The sequence below is a fragment of the Bos grunniens genome, chromosome X (assembly GCF_055505025.1).
Source record: "Bos grunniens cultivar Pamir isolate PY7600 chromosome X, Bosgru_T2T1.0, whole genome shotgun sequence".
Taxonomy (NCBI): Eukaryota; Metazoa; Chordata; class Mammalia; order Artiodactyla; family Bovidae; genus Bos; species Bos grunniens.
In genome coordinates, this window is record NC_141194.1 from 120,203,153 (window position 1) to 120,226,498 (window position 23,346).

Consider the following 23,346-nt stretch of genomic DNA (forward strand, 5'->3'; position numbering starts at 1 on the left):
TTTTGATGTTTGGCAAAACTAATACAATTATGTAAAGTTTAAAAATAAAATAAATTTAAAAATTTTAAAAAAAAGAAATATTAAGAGAAGTTACTGAAAGTAAAGATTTTACTAAACACTGTCTCTGATATCTAGAATGCAAAGTAGATGGTTTTTAAGAGTTGATAAATAGTTGTTTGGTTTTTTAAGATGTACAAGATGACTATGGAGACAAGGAGAGCTGGGATACCTATGGACCTGAGATATAAAAGATAAAAGAACAAGATGAGATTAGTCCTAATGACTCCAAATCAAAATAGTGGTCAAGGGACTCTATTGCTAAGTAGAGAGGAAGGGTGGGTAGTTTTGTCTTGAGAGCAGGGCTGTTCAGTTTTATTCTGCTCTTCATAGTATCTCCCCCAGTATGGGAGATTTCATCCCTTAACATTTATTTTTTTGCTGTGGATTTTTATGAAAAAAAATCATCCAGTATCTGATAAACTGTTATAATAGGCCCTTGCTTTACTCCATAAACTGTCATGCTGCTTAGAATGTAATTCCCTTGAAGACAGAGTCTACCAGGTGAATATTCACTCCAAAACTAGTTTTTCCTATAGAATCTTTTAACTTTTCTATCAGTGATTTTATATTGGCTGATTTCTGCCCATAGCGATAACCTGTTACATTGCTTCAATGCACTCCTTGTCTATTAAACTTATTAGGCCTATCCATCTCTTCAGGCCTTTGAGAATGGTCTGACAACTCCATCTCCCCCAGGGATCCACAGTTGGGAAAAGCAGGGCAAACACCCTGGTCCAACTCAGTCTAACCATAAAAATGCATTAGCCACAGGCTGAACGATACCCCCTCACACACAAATCCATGACTACACTATATCCTGGAAACTGTGAACATTATTTCTAAAAGGCAAAAAAAGACACACTGATGTAAAGAAAAGACTTTTGGACTATGTGGGCGAAGGTGAGGGTGGGATTATTTAAGAGAATAGCATGTATATTACTATATGCAAAACAGATTACCAGTGCAAGTTTGATGCATGAAGCAGGGCACTCAAAGCTGGTGCACTGAGACAACCCAGAGGGATGGGGTGGGGAGCGGGGTTCAGGATGGGGAGGACACATGTGTACCTGTGACTGATTCATGTTGACGTATGGTTTGCCACCACAATATTATAAAGTAATTATCTTCCAATTAAAACAAATTAATTTAAAAGTTTTTTTTAAAAAGGGATATTTGCAGATGTAATCAAGTTAAAGATCTTGAGATGAGGCTATCATTCTTGCTTACAAGGATGATCCCTAAATTCAATGACAAGTGTCCTTTTAAGAGTGAGACTGAAGGAGATTTGACAGACAGAAGAGGAGGAGGCAAAATGACTGTCGGAGGAGCAATTAGAGTGATACTGGCCACCATAAGCTGAAAAGATAAAGAAAAAGACTCCCTCCTTGAGCCTCCAATGGGAGTGCAGACCTCCATGGACCTTAATTTCAGACTTCTGGACTCAAAAACTGTGAAGGCACAAATTTATACTATTTTAAGTCACCAAGTTTGTAGTGATTTGTTTCAATAGCCACAAGAAACTTCAGAGACTCACCCTTCAAATATTACTCTTTTCATGTATATTCACTCCTCTATTATATGTTTATTTGATGCATTTTATTATTCAAACAGAATCATGGTGTATTGATACCTTTGGGATCACATAGACCTGAATTTGAATCTTAGCTCGTAAAATTTGGGCAAGTTTTATATCTCACTGAACATCAATTTCCTGTTAAACAGAAGAATAATATTTTGAAAAATTGTAATAAATCGTAATAAACATTAGAGATCATGATAATGTTATACTTACCAGAGAGTTGGCATAATATACATATTCAGAAATGTTATTATATTCTGCATTCCATGAAAACACATTAATGATGCCTAACATTAAAATGTCCAAGAGATTGATACTCATATCTACATAAGTAAATCCACTGAAGACCCAGGACACATCCCCTCTTCTTGCAAACTGCTTCCATGTACACTTTTCTTTATCAATATTTCTTAACAAAGCAGCACCCAGGAATTCTAAAATCTAATCTTAATTTTCACACAGGCTTGTGAGGGTAATCTTGGGTACTTCCATTTCTACCTCAATTTCAGTGTCTACAAAAAGACTTAATATGCCTCGTAATACCAGTCCATCTTAAAGGAGATCAGTCCTGGGTGTTCATTAGAGGGACTGATGCTGAAGCTGAAACTCCAATATTTTGGCCACCTGATGTGAAGAGTTGACTCATTGGAAAAGACCCTGATGCTGGGAGGGATTGGGGGCTCGAGGAGAAGGGAACGACAGAGGATGAGATGGCTGGATGGCATCACCAACTCTATGGACAGTTTGAGTGAACTCCGGGAGTTGGTGATGGACAGGGAGGCCTGGCGTGCTACAATTCATGGCATCGCAAAGAGTCGGACACGACTGAGTGACTGAACTGAAGATACACAAAGACCTATAAAAGCCCATAAACATTTTCATCCTTGATGTGATCTGTATCACCATAGGGCCATTAACATAATTGACACTGGACCTCCATTTAAACAGTTACTTTTTTGCAAAACAGAATCATGAATGCCAGGGATTTAAAAGCAGCAGTCAAATCATTGTGTCAGGAAAACCAAGGCCATATATTTTATGTCCTCTTTGCTGAGATACCTCTGCAAGAGAAGTTTCACATAGTGTATAGTCAGATGTATAGTCAGAAGCCAAAGGAGGTTTCAGTATTTTGTTATCTCTTCCAAGTACAGTTGTAGATATTTTTAAATTAATTAAATTTAATTTAAAATAGCCTACTATTCAATGATTTTGAGGAGTTTATTTACACTCTATGAGCATTTTTCAAATTCTATCTAGCAATATCTTGATATAAAAAGACATCAAGATATTATTCTGAGATGACTACCATGGAGGAAATTTTCCAGCTTTATGTTAGCTTCAGAACTACATGTCCATGAAACAGTCTCTCTCAGGGTCAGGGCTCTGGTGTTGATATTATTAGCAAAGAGCAAAGTAAAGCTCAGTAAATAGATACTGTCTTCCCTTTTTGCTCTTTAACTCCTAAAAATGTGCTGACTGCCCTGCAACTGATCAAAACATTTTCCTCAGTTTTTGTGGAATAATCCAGTGTAAGTGCTAAAGGAGTATAAAGAAAGGGCAAGACTGAGTCTGATGCATGTATATTTGAGTCAAGGGAAGTAAGCTGAGACAGACCTACTCACTGAAGAAGTAAACATCTGAACCAAAGCACCAACTACCACAGAGCAAAATGTTATGCAAATACTACTACTACTACTACTAAGTCACTTCAGTCGTGTCCGACTCTGTGTGACCCCATAGACGGCAGCCCACCAGGCCCCGCCATCCCTGGGATTCTCCAGGCAAGAACACTTGAGTGGGTTGCCATTTCCTTCTCCAATGCGTGAAAGTGAAAGGTGAAAGTGAAGTCGCTCAGTCGTATCCAACTCTTAGCGACCCCATGGACTGCAGCCTACCAGGCTCCTCTGTCCATGGGATTTTCCAGGCAAGAGTGCTGGAGTGGGTTTGAATAAATGTTTCTATCACAATTTCAAAAATTACTACCAATGTTGCTTATATTCTCCATGTGCAATTCTTCCAAAAGAAAGTTTTGAAATGACCAAAAATTAATACGCAATGCTTATATGACAAGAACATTTAAAGTAGTCTCTCAAATTCCATTGATCCATTCATATGTATGAGGGTAGCTACCATCACAGAGGCAGTTATAACAAGCTTACCACAGAGTGGAACATGGCATCCAGAATTCTTTTTTATTGCATCATTAGCAATTTTTGACCTAAAGATATATAAACTGAGTTTACTTATATACACTGCTTTAATTATTCTATGGCTGACTGAAAAGGTGGAAAAGGTGAAAGTGTTAATCATTCAATTGTGTCTGACTCTCTGACTCCATGGACTGTAGCTCATCAGACTCCTCTGTCCATGAAATTCTCCAGGCAAGAATATTGGAGTGGACTGCCAGTCCCTTCTCCAGCAGATCCTCCTGACCCAAGGATGGAACCCAGGTCTCCTGTATTGCAGGCAAATTCTTTACCATCTGAGCCATCAGAGGGAAACTGAAAATGAGAAGTATAGAAAAAAGAAAAGGACTTGGAAGTAAGGAGGTTTGTAAGAAGAAAAATAACTTCACAACAGTCAACTACTGCATGTAGATAAACATGGCTTCTGTGATGACATCTTTCAAAACCCATTATCTGTTATTCTCCAAAAGCATCCTTTAACCTCAAACTTAGATCTCTGGCATTTCCTAATTTCCTTAGGGTGGCAACATGAATCCAGTGTTTTCAATGATAATGAAATTTTTTTCAAATACCCCTATCTCTAGCAGAGCATAAGACTTTAATGTCACCTTTGAAAATAAAATAATATGGAAAGCAGATGCTGTGTACATTGTCAGTAAACCTCAGAAAGATTTCTACTCTTAGTTGTCTTTGATTACTACTTTTTTTTTGGTAAATTAAATAAGGAGATAATCAGTTCAGTTCAGTTCAGTCGCTCAGTCGTGTCCAACTCTTTGTGACCCCATCAATCACGTGCACGCGAAGGAGATAATAATGGCTCATAAAGTGCCGAAAACACTTTACAAAAAGAGCTCCACGCCATCCTTCTTTTGCAGAAAGGTGTACTTTTCTTCTTAGGGCATGCTCACTGAAGTCTCTCTCTTTGCTTTATTTAGTAAAGTAATGAGGCCTGAATTTTCTGATATCCCCCAAACTCCAGTTATCTCATGCACAAACCTCTTTCACAATGCTTGTTTAAAGTCACTCATTCATTCACTCAACCATTTATACAACACATATTTACTAGTACATACCAGGTGCTCAAGATGGTTTTAGATACTATTGTACAGTGGGGAATTAGACAAGCAAAAACCCGGACCTCAAAGAGCTTGCATTCTAATAGGAGACAATAAAAAAATCACATAAGTGATTCTTTTACAAATGCACCAACAGAGAAGTATGGCATAGTGAGAGTTTATAAGAGTAAACTGGTGTTGTTTAGGAAGGGGAGGTATTAGCCTAGTAAGGCCACTCTGAGAAAATTACATTTCAAGTAAGATTAGAGATACTTGGAGATACCTAAAGAGAGGTGGGGAAAATTGTCCAAGGAAGAGAAACAGCCCAAATAAACCTATACATCCATGACCAATTGATTTTTTGAGAAGAGTACTAAGACAATTTATGGGGTTAAAATAATATTCCTTTCAACAAATGGTGTTGGGACATTGGATTGCTGTCGTCATTGTTGTTTAGTCACTAAGTTGTGTTCGCTCTTTGCAACCAAATGGACTATAGCCCGCCAGACTCCTCTGTCCATGGGATTTCCCAGGCAAGAATACTGGAGTCGGTTGCCATTTCCCTCTCCAGGTGATCTTCCCAACCTAGGGATCGAACCTGCATCTCCTGCATTGGCAGACAGATTCTTTACCACTGAGCCACCAGAGAAGCCTGAGACACTGGATAGCCACATGCAGAAAAATGAATTTAAACCACTGCCTCACACCATATATAAAAGTTAACTCAAAATGAACCAAAGGCCAAAATGAAATATCTAAAATTTAAAACTTTGAGTACTATGAAAGTATATATATAAAATATTCAGTTCAGTTCAGTTCAGTCGCTCAGTCATGTCCAGCTCTTTGTGACCCCATGGACCACAGCATGCCAGGCTTCTCTACCCATCACCAACTCCCAGAGCTTGCTCACACTCATGTCTATCAAGTTGAACATAGAAATTATAAAAAAGGTGTTAATTGTTGTGACTCTGGGTTAGGAAATTGTTTCATAAGTATGACACAAAAAACACAACTAATCAAAGAGAAAATATATAAATTGGATTTCATGAAAATTAAACACATTTATGCATCAAAAAGTGAAAAGGCAATCCATCAAATAGGTAAAAATATCTGTAAATCATACATCCAATAATAATTAAGCATAGTATCCAGAACATATATGGAACTCTTTTATAAAAAGATGGCCCAATTTAAAAATGGGCATTTCTCCAAAAAAAAAAAAATATATATATATATATACAAATGATCAATAAGCACAAGAGAAAATACTTGCCATCATTAATCATCAGAGAAAAACAAATCAAAATCACAATGATAGACCACTTAACACCAATTAGGATGACTATAATTAAAAATGTGGACAATAAAAGGTGTTTCTGAGAATGTAGAGAAATTGTAAAACTCACATAATACTAGTGGGAATATAAAATGGTATAGCCACATTGGAAAACAATCTGGCAGTTCTACAAAAAGTTAAGCACAGAATTACATATGTCCTAGCAATTCTACTCCTAGATAGAAACCCAAGATAATTGAAAATAGATGTTGAAACAAAAGTTTGTACATGAATTTTCATAGCAGCATCATTTATAGTAGCCACAAATTGAAGACAACTCAAATTTACTTCAACTGACAAATAGAAAACCAAAATGTGGTATAAATGTGGTATATCCACACAATAGAATATTATTCAGCCGTGAAAGAAATGAAATACTGATACATGCTACAACAATTTTATGCTAAGAACAAGAAATCAATCACAAACCATATATCACATGATTGTATTTGTAAAAAATGTCCTGAATAGGCAATCCACAGGGACAGAAATTAGTAGTTCCCAAGGATAGGGATGAGGTGGGGGGATGGGGCAATAAGGAGTAACTGCTGATAGGTATGGGATTTCTTTCTGAGATAATGAAAAGTTTCTAGAATTACATAGTGGTGATGGCTACACAATTTTGTGAATATCATAAAAGTTCTGAACTGTACATATAGAAAGGTAAATTTTATGATATGTAAATTATATCTCAATAAAAAGATAATTTTAAAAAAGAGTAATACAGACATAAATGTTATGTTATAGAATTTAAGTACTTTCTGAAGAAATGGGAATACAGAAAGACTTTGAGTGAAAAAAGTGGTAAGATTTACATTTCAGAAAGACAACACTAACAGCAATGAAAAGAACAGATTAGAAGGAAGAGAGCCTGAAAGAAGAAAACTCATCTAGGAGTCTATACAAATAAACCTGGCAAGCAATGAGGTTTTATTATACTAAGGAAATCACAGCTGAAAAGAAAGGGACAAATTGAAAAGGTATTATAGAATGACCTATTTCTAACAGCACTGACCAGACTTGCTACTGAAATAATTGAGTATAGGCTGTTTTCATTGATAAAACAAAGTTTTATTATCGATTATTTAGTGGAATTAAAGTAACATACCAGGATTTATAAAACCAATTGTGTTTATTTTACAACAAACTGTGAATAAGTTTATGGTTCCTAAAATATGAATTATTGTTTCCAAAAGAGAACTATTTTATAATGTTACCAAGTTGCTTTTTTTTTAATTTTCACTAAAACCTATCCAGAATAAGTACTAATTCTATGTTTTACATTAGTATTCATTGTATTAAATCTGAGCAATATAGAATAATTGGGCAAACATTCTCTTTCATACTAATCCCATCTAGGGTAAATATTGATAAATTTTTGGCTTTTATCTTCCTGTTCTTTTATTCCTATTGTATGTATTTGTATACATACACACACATTTTAAAATATTATGTTTTTAAATATTTAGGTTATAAAATATTCATAAATATCATCATACTTTACATGTATTTATAAAGTACTTTTATGCTTAACAATTCCTATTGGAATGTCCCCTCAAAAATACAAGGAAATCATTATTTTTACCCTTGCAAGGTAGCTCATGGGCTTCCCAGGTGGCACTCGTGGTAAAGAATCTGCCTGTCAATCCTGGAGACATAAGAGACGAAGGTTCAATCCCCGGGTCGGGAAGATCCCCTGGATTAGGAAATGGCACCCCACTCCAGTATTCTTGCCTGAGAAATTCCGTAGGAGAGGAGCCTGGTGGGCTACAGTCCATAGGGTCGCAAAGCATTGGACATGACTGAGTGACTTAGTACAACAACAAAGTAGTTCATGGGGATGTAATTTATCATTATTTGTCTATCTCCTTTGATGGACATTTAGGTTTGGGGGGTGTTTGGGGGGCTTGCTTTTAAAAAATGAGTCACCCCAGCATCTTTGTCAAATCCTGTACTGTTTCCTATAAGTATTCCAGCAATTGTGGAAAATGGAGATAAAATTACAGGGGTTCAGAGTTGGAGTGGACAGTGACAGTTGCTCATTTTGAGGGCTACTTTGCTATTAAATTAGAGAAGAACCTGCAGAGTGGCCCACTAATGAAAATATTTCAGATTATAAACAAGGAAATGAAGGTCCATGGGAGACAGACAACCTGAAACAAGGTATTACTTTCAAAAGGCAGCGTGAAACTGTAAAAAGAGTACAGAACTCAAGTAGGAACTCTGGCTTACATTCTAACTTTTTTTATCATGAACAAGTTCTAGGGCATCTCAGAGACTTAATATTCCAAATGTAAATAAAAATATCTCTTCACTGAGTTGGCGTGAGTCTCACATAAGAAATTGAATATGAAAGTAACTTTTAAAGTGTCAAATATTGTTCACATATCAATTAATTCTTAATACTCATTCTTAATATCCAACACTTTGATGTGCTAACCACATTTTCTGTTAACACTCCAAATTCCCCAATACAGTGGCTTTCTACCAAAACACACAACTAGCATAACAGCCAACCTTATACTCCTATTTTACTAAATAATACCTATTGAAGAAAAGAATGATGTTAATATTTATTGACTACCAGATAAGATACTAGGCAGTTTTTTCTTATACTAGCCCTAAGATATAATTATTCCCATGACATAGACACAGAAGTTTAGAACCAGAGAAGTCAAGTAAGCTGTTTAGGTCTGGCAGAGTAAATCTAAGGCAAAGCTAAACAGGGATCAGCCTTTCTGATTCCCAATACATTCTCACTGAACTCAAACTTTGTGTGAGAAACAATCCATTTTCAACTTGCAGCAAACAAAACTTTCCATGTATCCTTTTTTTTTAATCTCTTCTAATGTCCATTTTCTGGTGCTAATTTCACCTTCACTTCTTATTCCAATGAACAACAGATTTGTTTTTTCCCCCCATATACATATTGATGGGATCTGCTACACATGCAGTGCCTCTTCTTCACAGATGGCTAAAACCCTTCTATTTTTCTTCTTGTTACAGAGGGGATAAAAAGTTGTTCCAAAAATTGAGACTAAAATTGATTCTAGTTTTGAAACACACACACAAACACACACACAGCTGTAGTGAGAAAATATTCTAAGTCATTAATTCACTTTTTACTTTTCAGGTTGTCCCACCCCCAGAGCTGAATCTTATTCAATCCCTCTCAAAGGTTAGCTCATGTTTCTCAGGGATAGAGATTATCTTGGGTGATTAAGAGATAAGAACTACTGAGCAGCAGAGACAAGAATAGAAAGTACAGGATGTTGATTCTGAAAATAATGTTAGAAACCATCTAGGTACATTAGGTACAATGAAAACATGAAAGTGCTATGGAAATGTTTTGAAAACAGAATGGAGAGTCAGATTTGTCTCATTTCAGAAAAATGGGAAGTATGCAACGTACAGGTCACTAACACTGAGTTATTTCTGCCAGAGAAAAGAAAGGCTGACTTATAGCTTTACTGAGCATGAACAGCGTTATTGGAAAGGAGGCAAGATACTGAAAGGTTCCTAGATGCACTCCCACAGAAGGAAAGAAACAAGGGAAAAAATGGCAAATAACACTCCCAACAAGAATACTGCTGAGAAAAGAGATGTGATTTATATCACCCATCATAACACAGCACATCACCATCAACTTAAAAGATATAAAGAATTCGTAGCTACACAACAAGAGAACAAATAAAAAATATGTGACTCAGGAATATGCACGAGTCAACAGAAACTTAAGCATGAGCTCGCGACACTTGGCAAAGAAGTTGGATAAAACAAAACTGTCATATATGAAGCCAAACAGGAAGCAACACAAAGAATGAGAGAGATATCTGAAATCACTGAAAAGGACAGAGAGAATAGGACTGACCGAAGTAAAGAGAACAAAATGTAAATGAAGAAAAAATTTGTAAAAAATCTGAGAAAATTTAAGATATAGAGGGCAGGTAAAAGAGAGTTAACATAAATATCACTATGCATTATACATATTTAAATAAATAATTACGAAAGTTTTGCAGAAAGGAATCAGATCTCGAATCTACATATTAAATGGTCACACCAGGTTACACAAAAACATGACCAAAAAAATGAGTAATACTTCAATTCAGTTCAATCGCTCAGTCGTGTCCAGCTCTTTGCGACCCGATGAATCGCAGCATACCAGGCTTCCCTGGCCATCACCAACTCCCAGAGTTCACTCAAACTCATATCCATCGAGTCGGTGATGCCATCCAGCCATCTCATCCTCTGTCGTCCCCTTCTCCTCCTGCCCCCAATCCCTCCCAGCATCAGGGTCTTTTCCAGTGAGTCAACTCTTTGCATGAGGCGGCCAAAGTACTGGAGTTTCAGCTTTAGCATCAGTCCTTCCAAAGAACACCCAGGACTGATCTCCTTTAGGATGGACTGGTTGGACCTCCTTGCAGCCCAAGGGACTCTCAAGAGTCTTCCCCAACACCACAGTTCAAAAGCATCAATTCTTCAGTGCTCAGCTTTCTTCACAGTCCAACTCTCACATCCATACATGACTACTGGAAAAACCATAGCCTTGACTAGATGGACCTTTGTTGGCAAAGTAATGTCTCTGCTTTTGAATATACTATTTAGGTTGGTCATAACTTTCCTTCGAAGGAGTAAGCGTCTTTTAATTTCATGGCTGAAGTCACCATCTGCAGTGATTTTGGAGCCCAAAAAAATAAAGTCTGACACTGTTTCCACTGTTTCCCCATCTATTTCCCATGAAGTGATGGGACCAGATGCCATGATCTTAGTTTTCTGAATATTGAGATTTAAGCCAACTTTTTCCACTCTCCTCTTTCACTTTCATCAAGAGGCTTTTAATTCCTCTTCACTTTCTACCATAAGGGTGGTATCATCTGTATATCTGAGGTTATTGATATTTCTCCTGGCAATCTTGATTCCAGCTTGTGCTTCTTCCAGCCCAGCATTTCTCATGATGTACTCTGCATATAAGTTAAATAAGAGGGATGGTATGGGGAGGGAGGAGGGAGGAGGGTTCAGGATGGGGAGCACATGTATACCTGTGATGGATTCATTTTGATATTTGGCAAAACTAATACAATTATGTAAAGTTTAAAAATAAAATAAAATTAAAAAAAAAAAAAAAGCAGGGTGACCATATACAGCCTTGACGTACTCCTTTTCCTATTTGGAACCAGTGTGTTGTTCCATGTCCAGTTCTAACTGTTGCTTCCTGACCTGCCTACAGATTTCTCAAGAGGCAGGTCAGGTGGTCTGGTATCCCCATCTCTTTCAGAATTTTCCACAGTGTATTGTGGTCCACACAGTCAAAGGCTTTGGCATAGTCATTAAAGCAGAAACAGATGTTTTTCTGGAACTCTCTTCCTTTTTCCATGATCCAGCAGATGTTGGCAATTTGATCTCTGGTTCCTCTGTCTTTTCTAAAACCAGCTTGAACATCTGGAAGTTCACGGTTCACATATTGCTGAAGCCTGGCTTGGAGAATTTTGAGCATTACTTTACTAGCGTGTGAGATGAGTGCAATTGTGCGGTAGTTTGAGCATTCTTTTGCATTGCCTTTCTTTGGGATTGGCATGAAAACTGACCTTTTCCAGTCCTGTGGCCACAGCTGAATTTTCCAAATTTGCTGGCATACTGAGTGCAGCACTTTCACAGCATCATCTTTCAGGATTTGAAATAACTCAACTGGAATTCCATCACCTCCACTAGCTTTGTTCGTAGTGATGCTTCCTAAGGCCCACTTGACTTCATATTCCAGGATGTCTGGCTCTAGGTCAGTGATCACACCATCGTGATTATCTGGGTCGTGAAGCTCATTTTTGTACAATTCTCCTGTGTATTCTTGCCACCTCTTCTTAATATCTTCTTTTTCTGTTTTTTTTTTTTTTTCCTTTCCTAGACCCACTGTCTTTTAGCATTGAATGTTATTTTCTAGAAGACTGAGGCCATCCTAATATTTTTCATTCACAATTGACTTGATACTTTTGTTGAATTTGTGAATGAAAAATATTAGGTTGGCCTCAGTCTTCCAGAAAATAACATTCAATGCTAAAAGACAGTGGAGCTAAGAAAGAAAAAGAAAAAGTACCTATAACAAAACTGTCATTCACCATCAAAACTTCAGACTACATAGTTTCCAGGAATTTTATAGGGTTCTTTACATTTTGAAGAAACAACTAAAAATGGAAAAAGAAACTAGCTAACAAAAAGACATTGAACGAATATTAGACTAAGTAGTTATTATTTAATTCAGTTATCTGATATACTAAGATTAAAACACATGGAGGATTATGGTCACAGGAATAAGGAACTTCTCTGATGGCCCAGTGGTTAGGACTCAGTGCTTCCACTGCAGGGGGCGCACGTTCAATCCCTCCTCAGGGAACTAAGATCCCACCTGTCACATGGCATGGCCAAAAATTTTTACCACTATAAAAATAAATATTTGCAACATATATCATCAATCCCTAATGAATAAAGAGCCTCTAAGAAATTGAGAAACACCAACAATCCAAGAGAAATTTGGGCAAGGATATGAAAAACTTAAGCAGGTCTAGAATATAGGAAATTCCATAGGACAAAATGACCTGGTTTACTCAATAAATAATTTACAGGGGAAAAAATATGGAGGGTCATTGTTATTAGTTAAAAGAAAGTTTTAGAGATATATAAACCAAAGGCACTGTGTCGACATTTTTGAAACCTAATTCAAACAAATAATTAAAAACACTTGTTAAAGTTACTGTGGATATTTGAATATGGAGTATTAAATATTAAGGAGTCATTGTATTTTAGTACATGATGGTGATGATATTATGGATTGTTTTTAAAGGCTTATCTGTTAGAGAAACATACTGAAATATTAAAGGGTGAATTAATATGACATCTGAAATTTTATTTTAAATATTTCATTAACATTATAAGAAAGAAAAGGGATAGGTGAAGCAAAAATGTTGGTAAGTTTTGAATATGGAGATGGGTCTATGGGGACTCATTATATTATTCTCCCTACTTGTGAACATGTTAAAAATTTAATTATGTTCATTCAAATGAGCAGTTCTAAAAGCCCTGTATGGCAGTGCAATTATCTGTGTCTGGAGAACAAAAAGTCAGACACAACTGAGCGACTGAACTGCACTGACTGAGAGAACAAATAAATCAGAAATACCTCAATTACTTCAGTTACCACTGAAATACCCTTTGCTTTCCTTTACTGTTATTATTTGTTTTAAAAGTAACAATTTTAAGTGAGGAATGTAAGAGTCTTGTGACAGTTTTTTATCTTGAGCCGACTGACTCTGAACTGACTGGTCATGTAAGAAGGGACTTTGGCTAAAATGGGCTTCCCTGGTGGCTCACAGGTAATGAATCTGCCTGCAATGTGGGAGACCTGGGTTCAACCCCTGGGTCGGGAAGATCTGGAGAAGGAAATGGCAACCCGCTCCAGTATTCTTGCCCAGAAAATTCCATGGACAGAGGAGCCTGGCAGGCTACAGTCCATGGGGTCACAAAGAGTTGAACATGACTGAGTGACTAACACTTGATTAAAATAGAAGAATTACATCATTATAATTCTGCTCATGAAATCCTTTGTTATTAGGGTGGGGGAAGAAGGTATGTAAATATTGTGGATATTAAGAAAAGTTAATTTGTTATTGATCATAAGTGAGATACCAGGAGGTACATTAATGCTGCTATCTAACTATTCTGAAACCTCCTTTTCAGCATCTTACCACCACCTCCCCTAATTCATCCAGGGGAGGGCTTCTGCTCCTTTAACAAATCTTGCTATGCAGTTCATAATTATTTCAAGCAAGCTATTATCCATCACGGGTTAACTGCATTGTTGTTGTTTTTTGTTAACTCTCTGGACAATACAATATTTAAGATAACAATAACAGAAGCATTTCAGACAAGAAGGGAAAAAATGCAAGGGGAATGATCAGAAGTAGGGGTTCCAGCACTGTCGAAGGACACCAAACAGGTCATAGTTCCTTGTATTTAATTTTAGGAATAAGTGGGCATAAGACTGTAGGAAATATACTTGAACTACTGAGTAATGCAAACTACCAGACACTTCTAATGCTGCTTTAGCAAAATTCATGCAGGCATGCACGCTAAGTCTCTTCAGTCATGTCTGACTCTTCACAACCCTATTGACTGTAGCCCACCAGTCTCCTCTGTCCATGGGATTCCCCAGGCAAGAATACTGGAGTGGGTTGCCACGCCCTCCTCCAGAGGAACTTCCAGACCCAGGGATCAAACCTGAGTCTCCTGCATTGGCATGCAGGCTCTTTACCATAAAGCCCAGCAAAATTCTTATTTCAAAGCAAATAATATATATACTTCATACAATTACCCCACATTGATCATTCATCAAGGAAAACATTCTCAGGAATGTTCTAAATTCAGATACCCCTTTATTAGCTTCATTTTAATTGATTTAAGAAGTTAAAAAATTATTTAAATTCATTTATTTAAAAAAAATATATTCCACTAATTTCAAGAAGACATCTCCCTCTACTTCCAAATCACTGTTATAATAACAGAACATAACCAAACATAATGTGCATAATGTACCTCTAGCTTTACATACAATCCTGCAAAACACAATAACATAGGATTAATGGATGGCACTGCTTACCTACTCAAATGATTAGAGAAATTCAATCATACTTTGGAAGATTTAATATGATTCCATGAGTATGATCTACAATATGATTGATTTCATTAACAGCATAATTTCAGTGACCTTTTCAAGTCCAGTGTGGTGGGAATTCAGGAGTCTGAAGTTCATAACTTGCTATTTCAACATTTTCACCTACTTTTAATAGTTTCCATCTGAGTGGTGACACTCTGTTCAGATGTGCTTATCTGCTTCTCCATTCTTTTCTGCTGTGCTTATGCTACAATCAAACTATCATGAATTCCTCCCATGGGAGTCATGCCCTTGCTAGTATTGATACTTTTATTGCAGAATCTGCCCCCAAGGTAGCCAGATTCTTAACACTGCCCCTCTCTGCAGCTCACAGCGTAACCTGCTCCTCCATGACACCTGAAGGACACGAACACACACACACACACACACACACACACAGAGTCAGCTCACACCCATGCATACATGCCCAGGATGTGTGCATTTCAGATTCCAGAAGCTCCTGGCCTAGCTGTCATGAGTGCTACTCAGGCACTGCATTGGCATCTTCACTGATCAGAGACCCATACTTCCCCATGAAAAGAAAGGACTCACTTGGTTTGGTGGTAGGGAGGAGATCTCATCTATTCATGCCTTCAACTTCCACCCTGAAAAGGTCACCCTCAAATCTAATCAGTTTAGATTCTCTTTCTGGACCTTACCTTGTAGTAAGGTAGCATCCTAATTTTGGCCCAAGGCACCATAAGAGCAACAAATTGAAATCACCATGAGGCCAAGAACTACATTTATTTGACCACCATATCTCTTTCTCCTCTAAGTCTACCCAGGCCACTGATTACTTTGGATGACTGAATTTTGGTTTCGCTGGGTCTCATTCAACCCTCAGCTCTTGACCAGCACTTTCCCACATCCACCCCCAGGATGGACCTCAACTTCCTCTGCTACATCGTTATCTACCCCTGTCACACCCTCCAGAAACAACCTGCTTAGGCTGGAAAAATGACTCCTGCTCTGGACTTTGCCTCTTCACCAAAGTAACTGTAAACTGGCTTTTTATCTGACTTCGTGCCAGATCCAAAAGAGTAAACAAAGTCTCGTGCTGCTCCCATTTCCACTATCCCTGAGCCTACCCTGCTTCTATGGACTCCTGACATTTTCCTACTGAGGCCAAGGTCATAGCAAGAGATCTGTTTCTGGAATGATGCTTCGGTTCCCAGGCCTAAGAGTAAGAGCCTAAGTTTACTGAGTGCTCACCGTGTAGCAGAGACAGTTCAAACTATCTCATGGGTGTGATCTCACTGAATCCACACCCATAAAATACCCAGGAGAATGATCAGGATCTCATTTAACCCACACTGTGAGGTTTACCAGTACAAATAAAAGAACACTTAGCTTCGAAAGGTCTTAAACAACAAGGAAATTCATTGTCTAAATTAGAAGTTCTAAGGTAGGGCTGGCTCTGGACATGGTACAATGAAGACACTGGGGCAGATACAGATAAGAACTCAGAACAGCTCAAATCCTCCATGACAGGTCCTGGCTGGCATAGGCAGCCCCCACAACCGGACCAAGGTTCCCTGACTTAACACTGCTGCGACTTAACTGGGTAATTGCCTCACAAAGGTATGCAGTTTCTTCTCAACACTCACCCCACTACCTCAGTGCCTCTGAGCCCTCCGGGCCCACAAAGAGATTTCAGCATAGCTCAGATAGCAGCAGTACAAGATCTAGGAATCTTGTCAGTTTCTTCAGGCAGGAATCTGGGGCACATGGATGGGTAGGAATTCTAAGGGGATCTGCCTGAGGAAGATGAAACGTTCAAATCGGGCTCCATTTAGTATGCACACATTTATCCAGGATCTGGGATTTAATGTTAGCTCAAGCATCTAAAAGGGGTTTTAAAACAATGTGCTACACTATGTATTGAAGCCCGAAATCAATAGCACCCAACAGGCATTAAGAGTTAAGAGGCAGAACATCTCTGACCATGTTGAGGAAGAACCCCAAAGCTCATGAAGATAGAAATATTGTGTGTCCTGACTTGTACTTGTTGTTCCAGTCTAATTATTAATAGTGCCCCCTTGAAGTTCTCTCTAAAGTGTCCCAGTTTGGGATGCTGTGCCACCTGTCTGCCTCAGCCACCCCTTACCCATGCCACCTCAGAAGCACCAGAGAACACTCCCTTCACCAGGGCTATAAGAAAGGCGTCAGTGGGGGTAGTACGTGTTTCCCCATAAAGCCCTGTGGTAACTGTCCTCTGGAGCTTAGTCGTGACAGTGGGGAGTACAGAGATTGAACGTTGAATTAGATTCCCTGATATCAGTGGGAATAATGAGAGTCAGGCTGAAAGTGGCAAAGGCCAATGATAGCCCTTAACCATGAAAAGACACTTTTTGGTATTTTTTTTCGGTAGTGCTTGAAATTTATTGAAAAGAATGCAAATGCTTTTTCCAGGTAGCATTGAGGAGCTGGGCTGAGTACCTGCTTTTGTTTGTATTGTTCGGTTTTTAGTATTTTTGTCCAAATGCACACCTCGATGGGACTGCTGCAATTTTGAAACAAAGATGACAGGTGTGCAAAACTGGTGCATAGGAGAAATGTCAACAATTGGGTTGCCAGGCACAATGGGCCCCTGCAGCAATCTCGTGGGGCACGAGGAAGACTCAGAGTTAGTACAGAACAATTAATCAAGTTGAAAGATTAGCCCCTGGGGAGGGGGGTGGAGTTGTTGGTGAGCAGTCCAAATCAGTGTCCCAGGAGGTGTAGCCCACAAAGGCATATTCTAGGTTGCTCCTGATCTCCAAAGGCCGGGTCTGTCGCTGGAATCTGATGGAGCGTGCTTGGGTGGCAGCGCAGGTCGCTGGGCAGAGGTGCAGGCCTGACAGTCGGCAGGGCAGAGTATAGGCTGACCGGTTTGTAAGAGGAGCTTGCCCTAGAGCTGGGGCTCAGAACACAGTTCTAATGAGCGGTGAGGGTCCTGGGGCTGGCCAGAGTGGGCAGCAGAGCGCACTTCAGAGACGCCCCAGCCTCAGCAGCAGGTGACTGGAGAGCACTATGCCTGGAACAAAGACAAGCACTACGGCAGAGAGTGGAGGGTGAGGAAGACAACCAGAGGGGAGGGAAAGGCCAGGGGATCACAGCGTTAGGGGAGCGCGGCGGCTCCGGGCGGGGCGAGGCGGGGAGGCAGGGGGGTGGCGGCGGGCAGTGCCCTTCCCCCTCCTAGGCCCGAGGGTCTCCGGGCCTAATAATCATCTTCTTCATATTCGTCTTCGTCTTCTTCGTCGTCATCCCAGCCAAAACACTGTTTCATCTCATCGAGGAAGGCCCGGTAATCGCCCAGGATGGGGCTATCCATCTCAATGTAGGGCACCACCCACTCCTCGGCTTCCCCGGTGAGCAGGCTGATCAGGAATGCCACCTTCATGGCGTCGTTGCAGAATCGGTTCTCGTTGACGAGCATGTAAGACGCCGTCTGCACGATAAACTCGGGGAGCCGAGAGCTCTCGCCGTCAAACGTTTCAGGGAAGGGCACAGGGCAGCTCGGCGGACGTACCTGGCGCAGCAGGGTGGCCCTCTCGCACACCAGCAGCCGAAGCTGTTCCATGAGCTGGCTGTTCTCGATGCTAAGGGCGCGGTGCCGCATCAGAAGCGCGTGCAGCAGCAGGACCAGCTCATCCACCATGGCGAACAGCTTGGAAAGGCAAGGCAGGGCACAGCTCGATTCGGCCGGGATAAGGTGCGCTCGGAGGCCTCGCAGGAAGTGCGTGTCGGCGGAGACGCGCGGTGGCTAGGGGCGAGGGGCGGTGCGCGCAGGGGTCCTGGAGGCGGCGCAAGCTCCGCCCACACAGCCGAGCTGACAGCCCCGCTCCGGCGCCGCCCGGCTGGAGGGGGCGGGGCCGGGAAAGACAGGGGCGGGGCCGGGAAAGACAAGGGGCGGGGCCGGGGTGGCGCGGACAGGGGCTTGGGGTCCGCGCTCGCAGGTCTCGGGGCCGCTGGATAAAGGCGAAGACCCAAACTTGGATGTGGGTCGGGCCATGGCTTGGACTGTGCAGGCGCGAAAGACCCATCTCTCAGAGAGGTTCAACCTGCTCAGGTTTATAGGACTCACCACCCTTCAGCCAAGCCGACTCATACATCTCGGTGTTCCTTGGAGGGCCAGTGGCCCCTGGGTTCCCTCTGAGTGGTTTTAACACATTTCTTGGCTTGTGAAATCTCCCTCACCCAAAGAACCGTTAGCAGTGCTGGCTGCACGCCAGCGTCACACCCTGTAAGAGTTATGAAAGACCCTCAGAGGTCCTGTCTTTCATGACAAAATGATATTTAAAAGGGACTTTTCTTTGGTTGGAAAATAGTATTGTGTACTTCTATGCCTTTGTTTAAAATTATTTTTGTAAATAGCAAAGTGTAAAAAGTTCTGCAAAATTTAGCATCCAATCACCATTTTCAGGAGTCCTGCCTATCTTTGACTCTACTTCTGTCCTAATGTTAGTGTTCCTTGACTACTGGGTATTTATTCCTGCTTAACAATAAACACTTGTGTTTTAAAAATGGCTTTGCTTTTCTACTTTGAATGTGATTATTCAAATAGTTGACAAATGAGTTGGGGAGACAGCCTCCGGGCCACCCCATTCTGTTGGAATGCATTTTAAAATATATTCCCAGTCAAATCACTTCTTGTTACTTCTACCAATAACACCTGGTCCCAGCCGTCCTTTCTCACACAGGCTGTTGAAACTAACCACTTAACTTCCATTCTTCTCTTCCTATAGTGTATGTATTCCCCAGAGAAAGGACGGGACTCCTTTAGAACAAAAGTTAGATCACTTCCCCTCCCTGCTGTAAACCCTCCAATAGTTTTCCCTTCTCAGTCCAAAGAAAAACCAAAGTCTTGATAATGGCCTACCAGGCCCTGCCTCATCTGTGCCTCCTCTCAGTTCCTGCTGTGCTCTAACCATATTGTTCTCCCTGCTGATTCTCGCACACAAGTAGCTTTGGCCCCAGGATCTTTGTACTTTCTATTTTTTCTGCCTTGGAAGGCTCTCTCCTCATTTAACTGCCTGACTCTTTCTCCCTCGGGTTTCAGAGAGGACTTTCCTAACCACTTCACCTATCAGAGCACCCCATTCTCTGCCAGTAATCTCTAACCCCTTGCCTCACTTCATTTCTCTACACAGCATTTATCACACCAGTAGCCATCATATCATACAGCACTTTGTGTATTTGTCAGCCTCCACTTTAATATGGAAGTCTGTGTGGACAGAGGCTTTGCTTTGTTGATTGCTCTATCCATAATGCAAGAAAAATGCCTGGCCCACAGCAAAACTCCATAAATATTTGGTGGATGAAAGAATCTCAGGGTTCAGATGTTAAGATAGAATTTACAAGTGGTGGCAGCATAGAGTGTTCAGAAATGCTCAAGTTGTCTGGTATGTTCTATCTCTGATCATGAATATTTTCCACTGTGAAATTATGGCTGACATAATAAAAGTGGCAAAATAAAATTTTTAAACCCTACTCAGTCCTTTTGCAATATAATTCGATGGACATCCATGGAAGTGAGAAGCTGAGAAAGAGGAGTGAAACGAGACCAAGTTCCAAGGGAGAGGAGGAGGATCCCACTGCGGTGAGTGTGGGCAGGGAAAAGGACAGGCAGGTAGGACTATGAACCCTTGAACTCTCCTGGGATGTAAGCTCCCCCACTGGATCAGAAGACCCTTGAAACCAATCAGGGACCCTCTCTCATTCATCCTTTCATCTTCTGCATCTGAAAGCATTAACTAGTTGCTCCATAAGTGTTCAGTGGCTGGAATGAAGGGACAAGAAGTGGTAGAGGTAGGTTTCTGGGCCTCCTGCTCATTCACAGCTCAGGGTGGAAGGTGAACCTGCCTGGGGCCGCAGTGAGTATCCATCTCTACTTTCCAGCTTTAGACCCTAATTCTGGATGATAGACCCAGGGTTTTAGTCCTGGAAGCACACATCCTGCGGCAGGCACTGGATCTGGTGATTGACATGGGTTGTCTTGTTGACCTTTGCACAGGGACCATACGTGGGAATGGGCCCTCTGGGAGCCTGAGACCCAGAAGTTAAAGCAGTATGTTGGTGGTACGATAGATACCACTGGCTCAGCTTCTCTGATTGCTGTGCCCATGCACTTCCACTGAAAATTATTTCTGTACTGGACTTCTGTGGATTAGGAAGGTCTGTTGAGGACCCAGAGATGATTAGACCCTTGCTGTCCTACTCCCATTCCTACAAACCCATGACAGAGGAAATCAGGGAGGAAACCAGAGGAATCAACCACTAGTATTACCTCTTAGAGGGCTCTGCGTACCTAGAGAACAAGAAGTGCCCAGGCCAGAACTGACCACAGAGCTGAGCAGGGATTTTGTGAGGTGCAATGGCAACCCACTCCAGTACTCTTGCCTGGAAAATCCCACGGACCAAGGAGGCTGGTAGGCTACAGTCCATGGGGTCACAAAGAGTCAGAGATGACTGAGCAATTTCACTTCACTTCACTTCCCAACTTGGAGGGAGAAAAAAAGAGACAGGCAGTCCATCAGTGACTCATGAGGGAAGCAGTTGGGAAGAGGCTGGTAGTATCACTAGATAAATTATATAGAATTGTAATGCTCATATTAACCAGCTTCCTGGTGCCTGTGAGGCTGTCCCACCAAGGTCAAGGCCTACCAGACCTTCCTTGCCCATTTATCCCACTTACGACTGCATGGCGCCTTCCTTCTTCCCCTTTCTCCTCTAAAGTGACCCTTCAATGTTCCTTTATGGCTGTGTGAAGATGCTAGCGGCAATAAGTACACCATATGACTTATCTCAGACTCAGAAATTTTATCAGAACAGCTCTGGCCCAGAACGTTCCAAGGGGAGTTCAAACCCCATGCTTTGGCATGAGCACGGGCCCAAGGCCAAGGGAGGGAGTGATTCCAGGTTCTGATCATTTCTACCTCCTTCCAAGCTCCAAACACTGCCCTAGTATATACCTAGCAGTCAGACTGTAAGATTCCCTTGAAATAAACACAAAAACATTCCTAGATTTTTCATCTTCCAGAGGAATGTGTACAGATTGAGAAAATCAAGCTGACACTTAAATATGCAGACAGGAGCAGAAAACAGCTTTGAAGGGAATATTTGCCAGAGGGTCAAATGGATGCCACTAAGATATGGGCCTCTGCCCATACACATCCCTCCCTCTCATTCTTCTTAACCAGGTCCACCTGGGGCTGTGTTTTTACAGTAACCACACCTGCAGGGCTGTGGAGACCTTCAGCCTAAAGAGAGGAATAGAAGGGTACAGCTTTCTTTCTCCTGTCTTCATCCTCTCCAGCTCACCAAAGTGCACTGAAACATTTTTACGTGTTTATTCAAGTACTGAAGAAACATATTCTTATGTCAAAAGAAATTAACTAATACTGGAATGCTGAAATAAAAAGGAAACATTCCCAATACCTTTCCTTCTTCCTGCAAAATCTCACTTAACAGGATTATTGAAAATCCAAACTTTGGTTCGCCTCCTTCCATTGTGTGTGTGTGTGTGTGTGTGTGTGTGTGGTAGATATGTGTATATATATATAATATATATGTATACACACACATGCACACACACACACATAGTGTTTACAGAATCCTAATACATATAGCTCTGCTAACAAATATATGTCAAACTCCCTCTCATGTCAGGAGGCACAGAGATATGATGCACAGAGCTGTCTTCTTCATAACTGCATAGTACTTCTGAATTTCTTAGATACATTCCTGCCTCAGAACCAAAGAGATCCAACATAGCTCAGTTTCTCAGATGATGTGGGAGAAGGACGGCAACAAATACACTCACAGTCTCAAAGATGTAGAACTGGAAAAATCAGATTTCCATAACTGAATTATGATTTCTATGAGTTAATGTCTTACTATTAAGTAAGCAGTATTCTTCATGTATGTTCTTAGATGGCTGTAATATAGCATTTATTGCCCACAGTATATTGCACTATATTTTTATTCTCATGGTTTTTCATTCCTAGTTATTTTAATATAATTAGTATGTTGAACATGCAAGAGTTCATATAGTTGCTTTGTTTCTGACATTTTCATACATTTTAAAAAGTGTCTGGCATCATCATAAATTTTTTGTTGTGTTAAGAGTGTAGCTTGGCATAATTTGTGTTTATTTATTTTAAGTATACTTTAGACCTTTCTTTCAAATTGGCTAGTTACTTTGATTTAGACTAAATTTTTCATGAGGAAGAATGGATGTGGTGAGTTGAAAATAACCATAAATTCTTTTCCACTTAACCTATCAAAAGTAAAATCGCTCAGTCATATCTGACTCTTTGCGACCCCATGGACTATACAGTCCAGGCCAGAATACTGGAGTGTGTAGCCTTTCCCTTCTCCAGGGGATCTTCCCAACCCAGGGGTTAAACCCAGGTCTTCCACATTACAGACGGATTCATGACCAGCTGAGC

The 23,346-nt window shown here is 40.5% G+C and overlaps 1 protein-coding gene across 1 annotated transcript; it reads right to left on the reverse strand.

Moving 5' to 3' along the window:
• Positions 1–17,271: 17,271 nt before the first annotated feature.
• LDOC1 (LDOC1 regulator of NFKB signaling) lies at positions 17,272–18,756 on the reverse strand. The gene has a single exon (XM_086387952.1). The coding sequence runs from the start codon at positions 18,552–18,554 to the stop codon at positions 18,114–18,116; it is 441 nt and encodes a 146-aa protein (XP_086244078.1). The 5' UTR covers positions 18,555–18,756; the 3' UTR covers positions 17,272–18,113.
• Between the last annotated feature and the right edge of the window lie 4,590 nt (positions 18,757–23,346).

Excerpts from the sequence above, each read along its gene's own strand:
- LDOC1 (XM_086387952.1), bottom strand. The coding sequence starts at position 18,554 with ATGGTGGATGAGCTGGTCCTGCTGCTGCACGCGCTTCTGATGCGGCAC.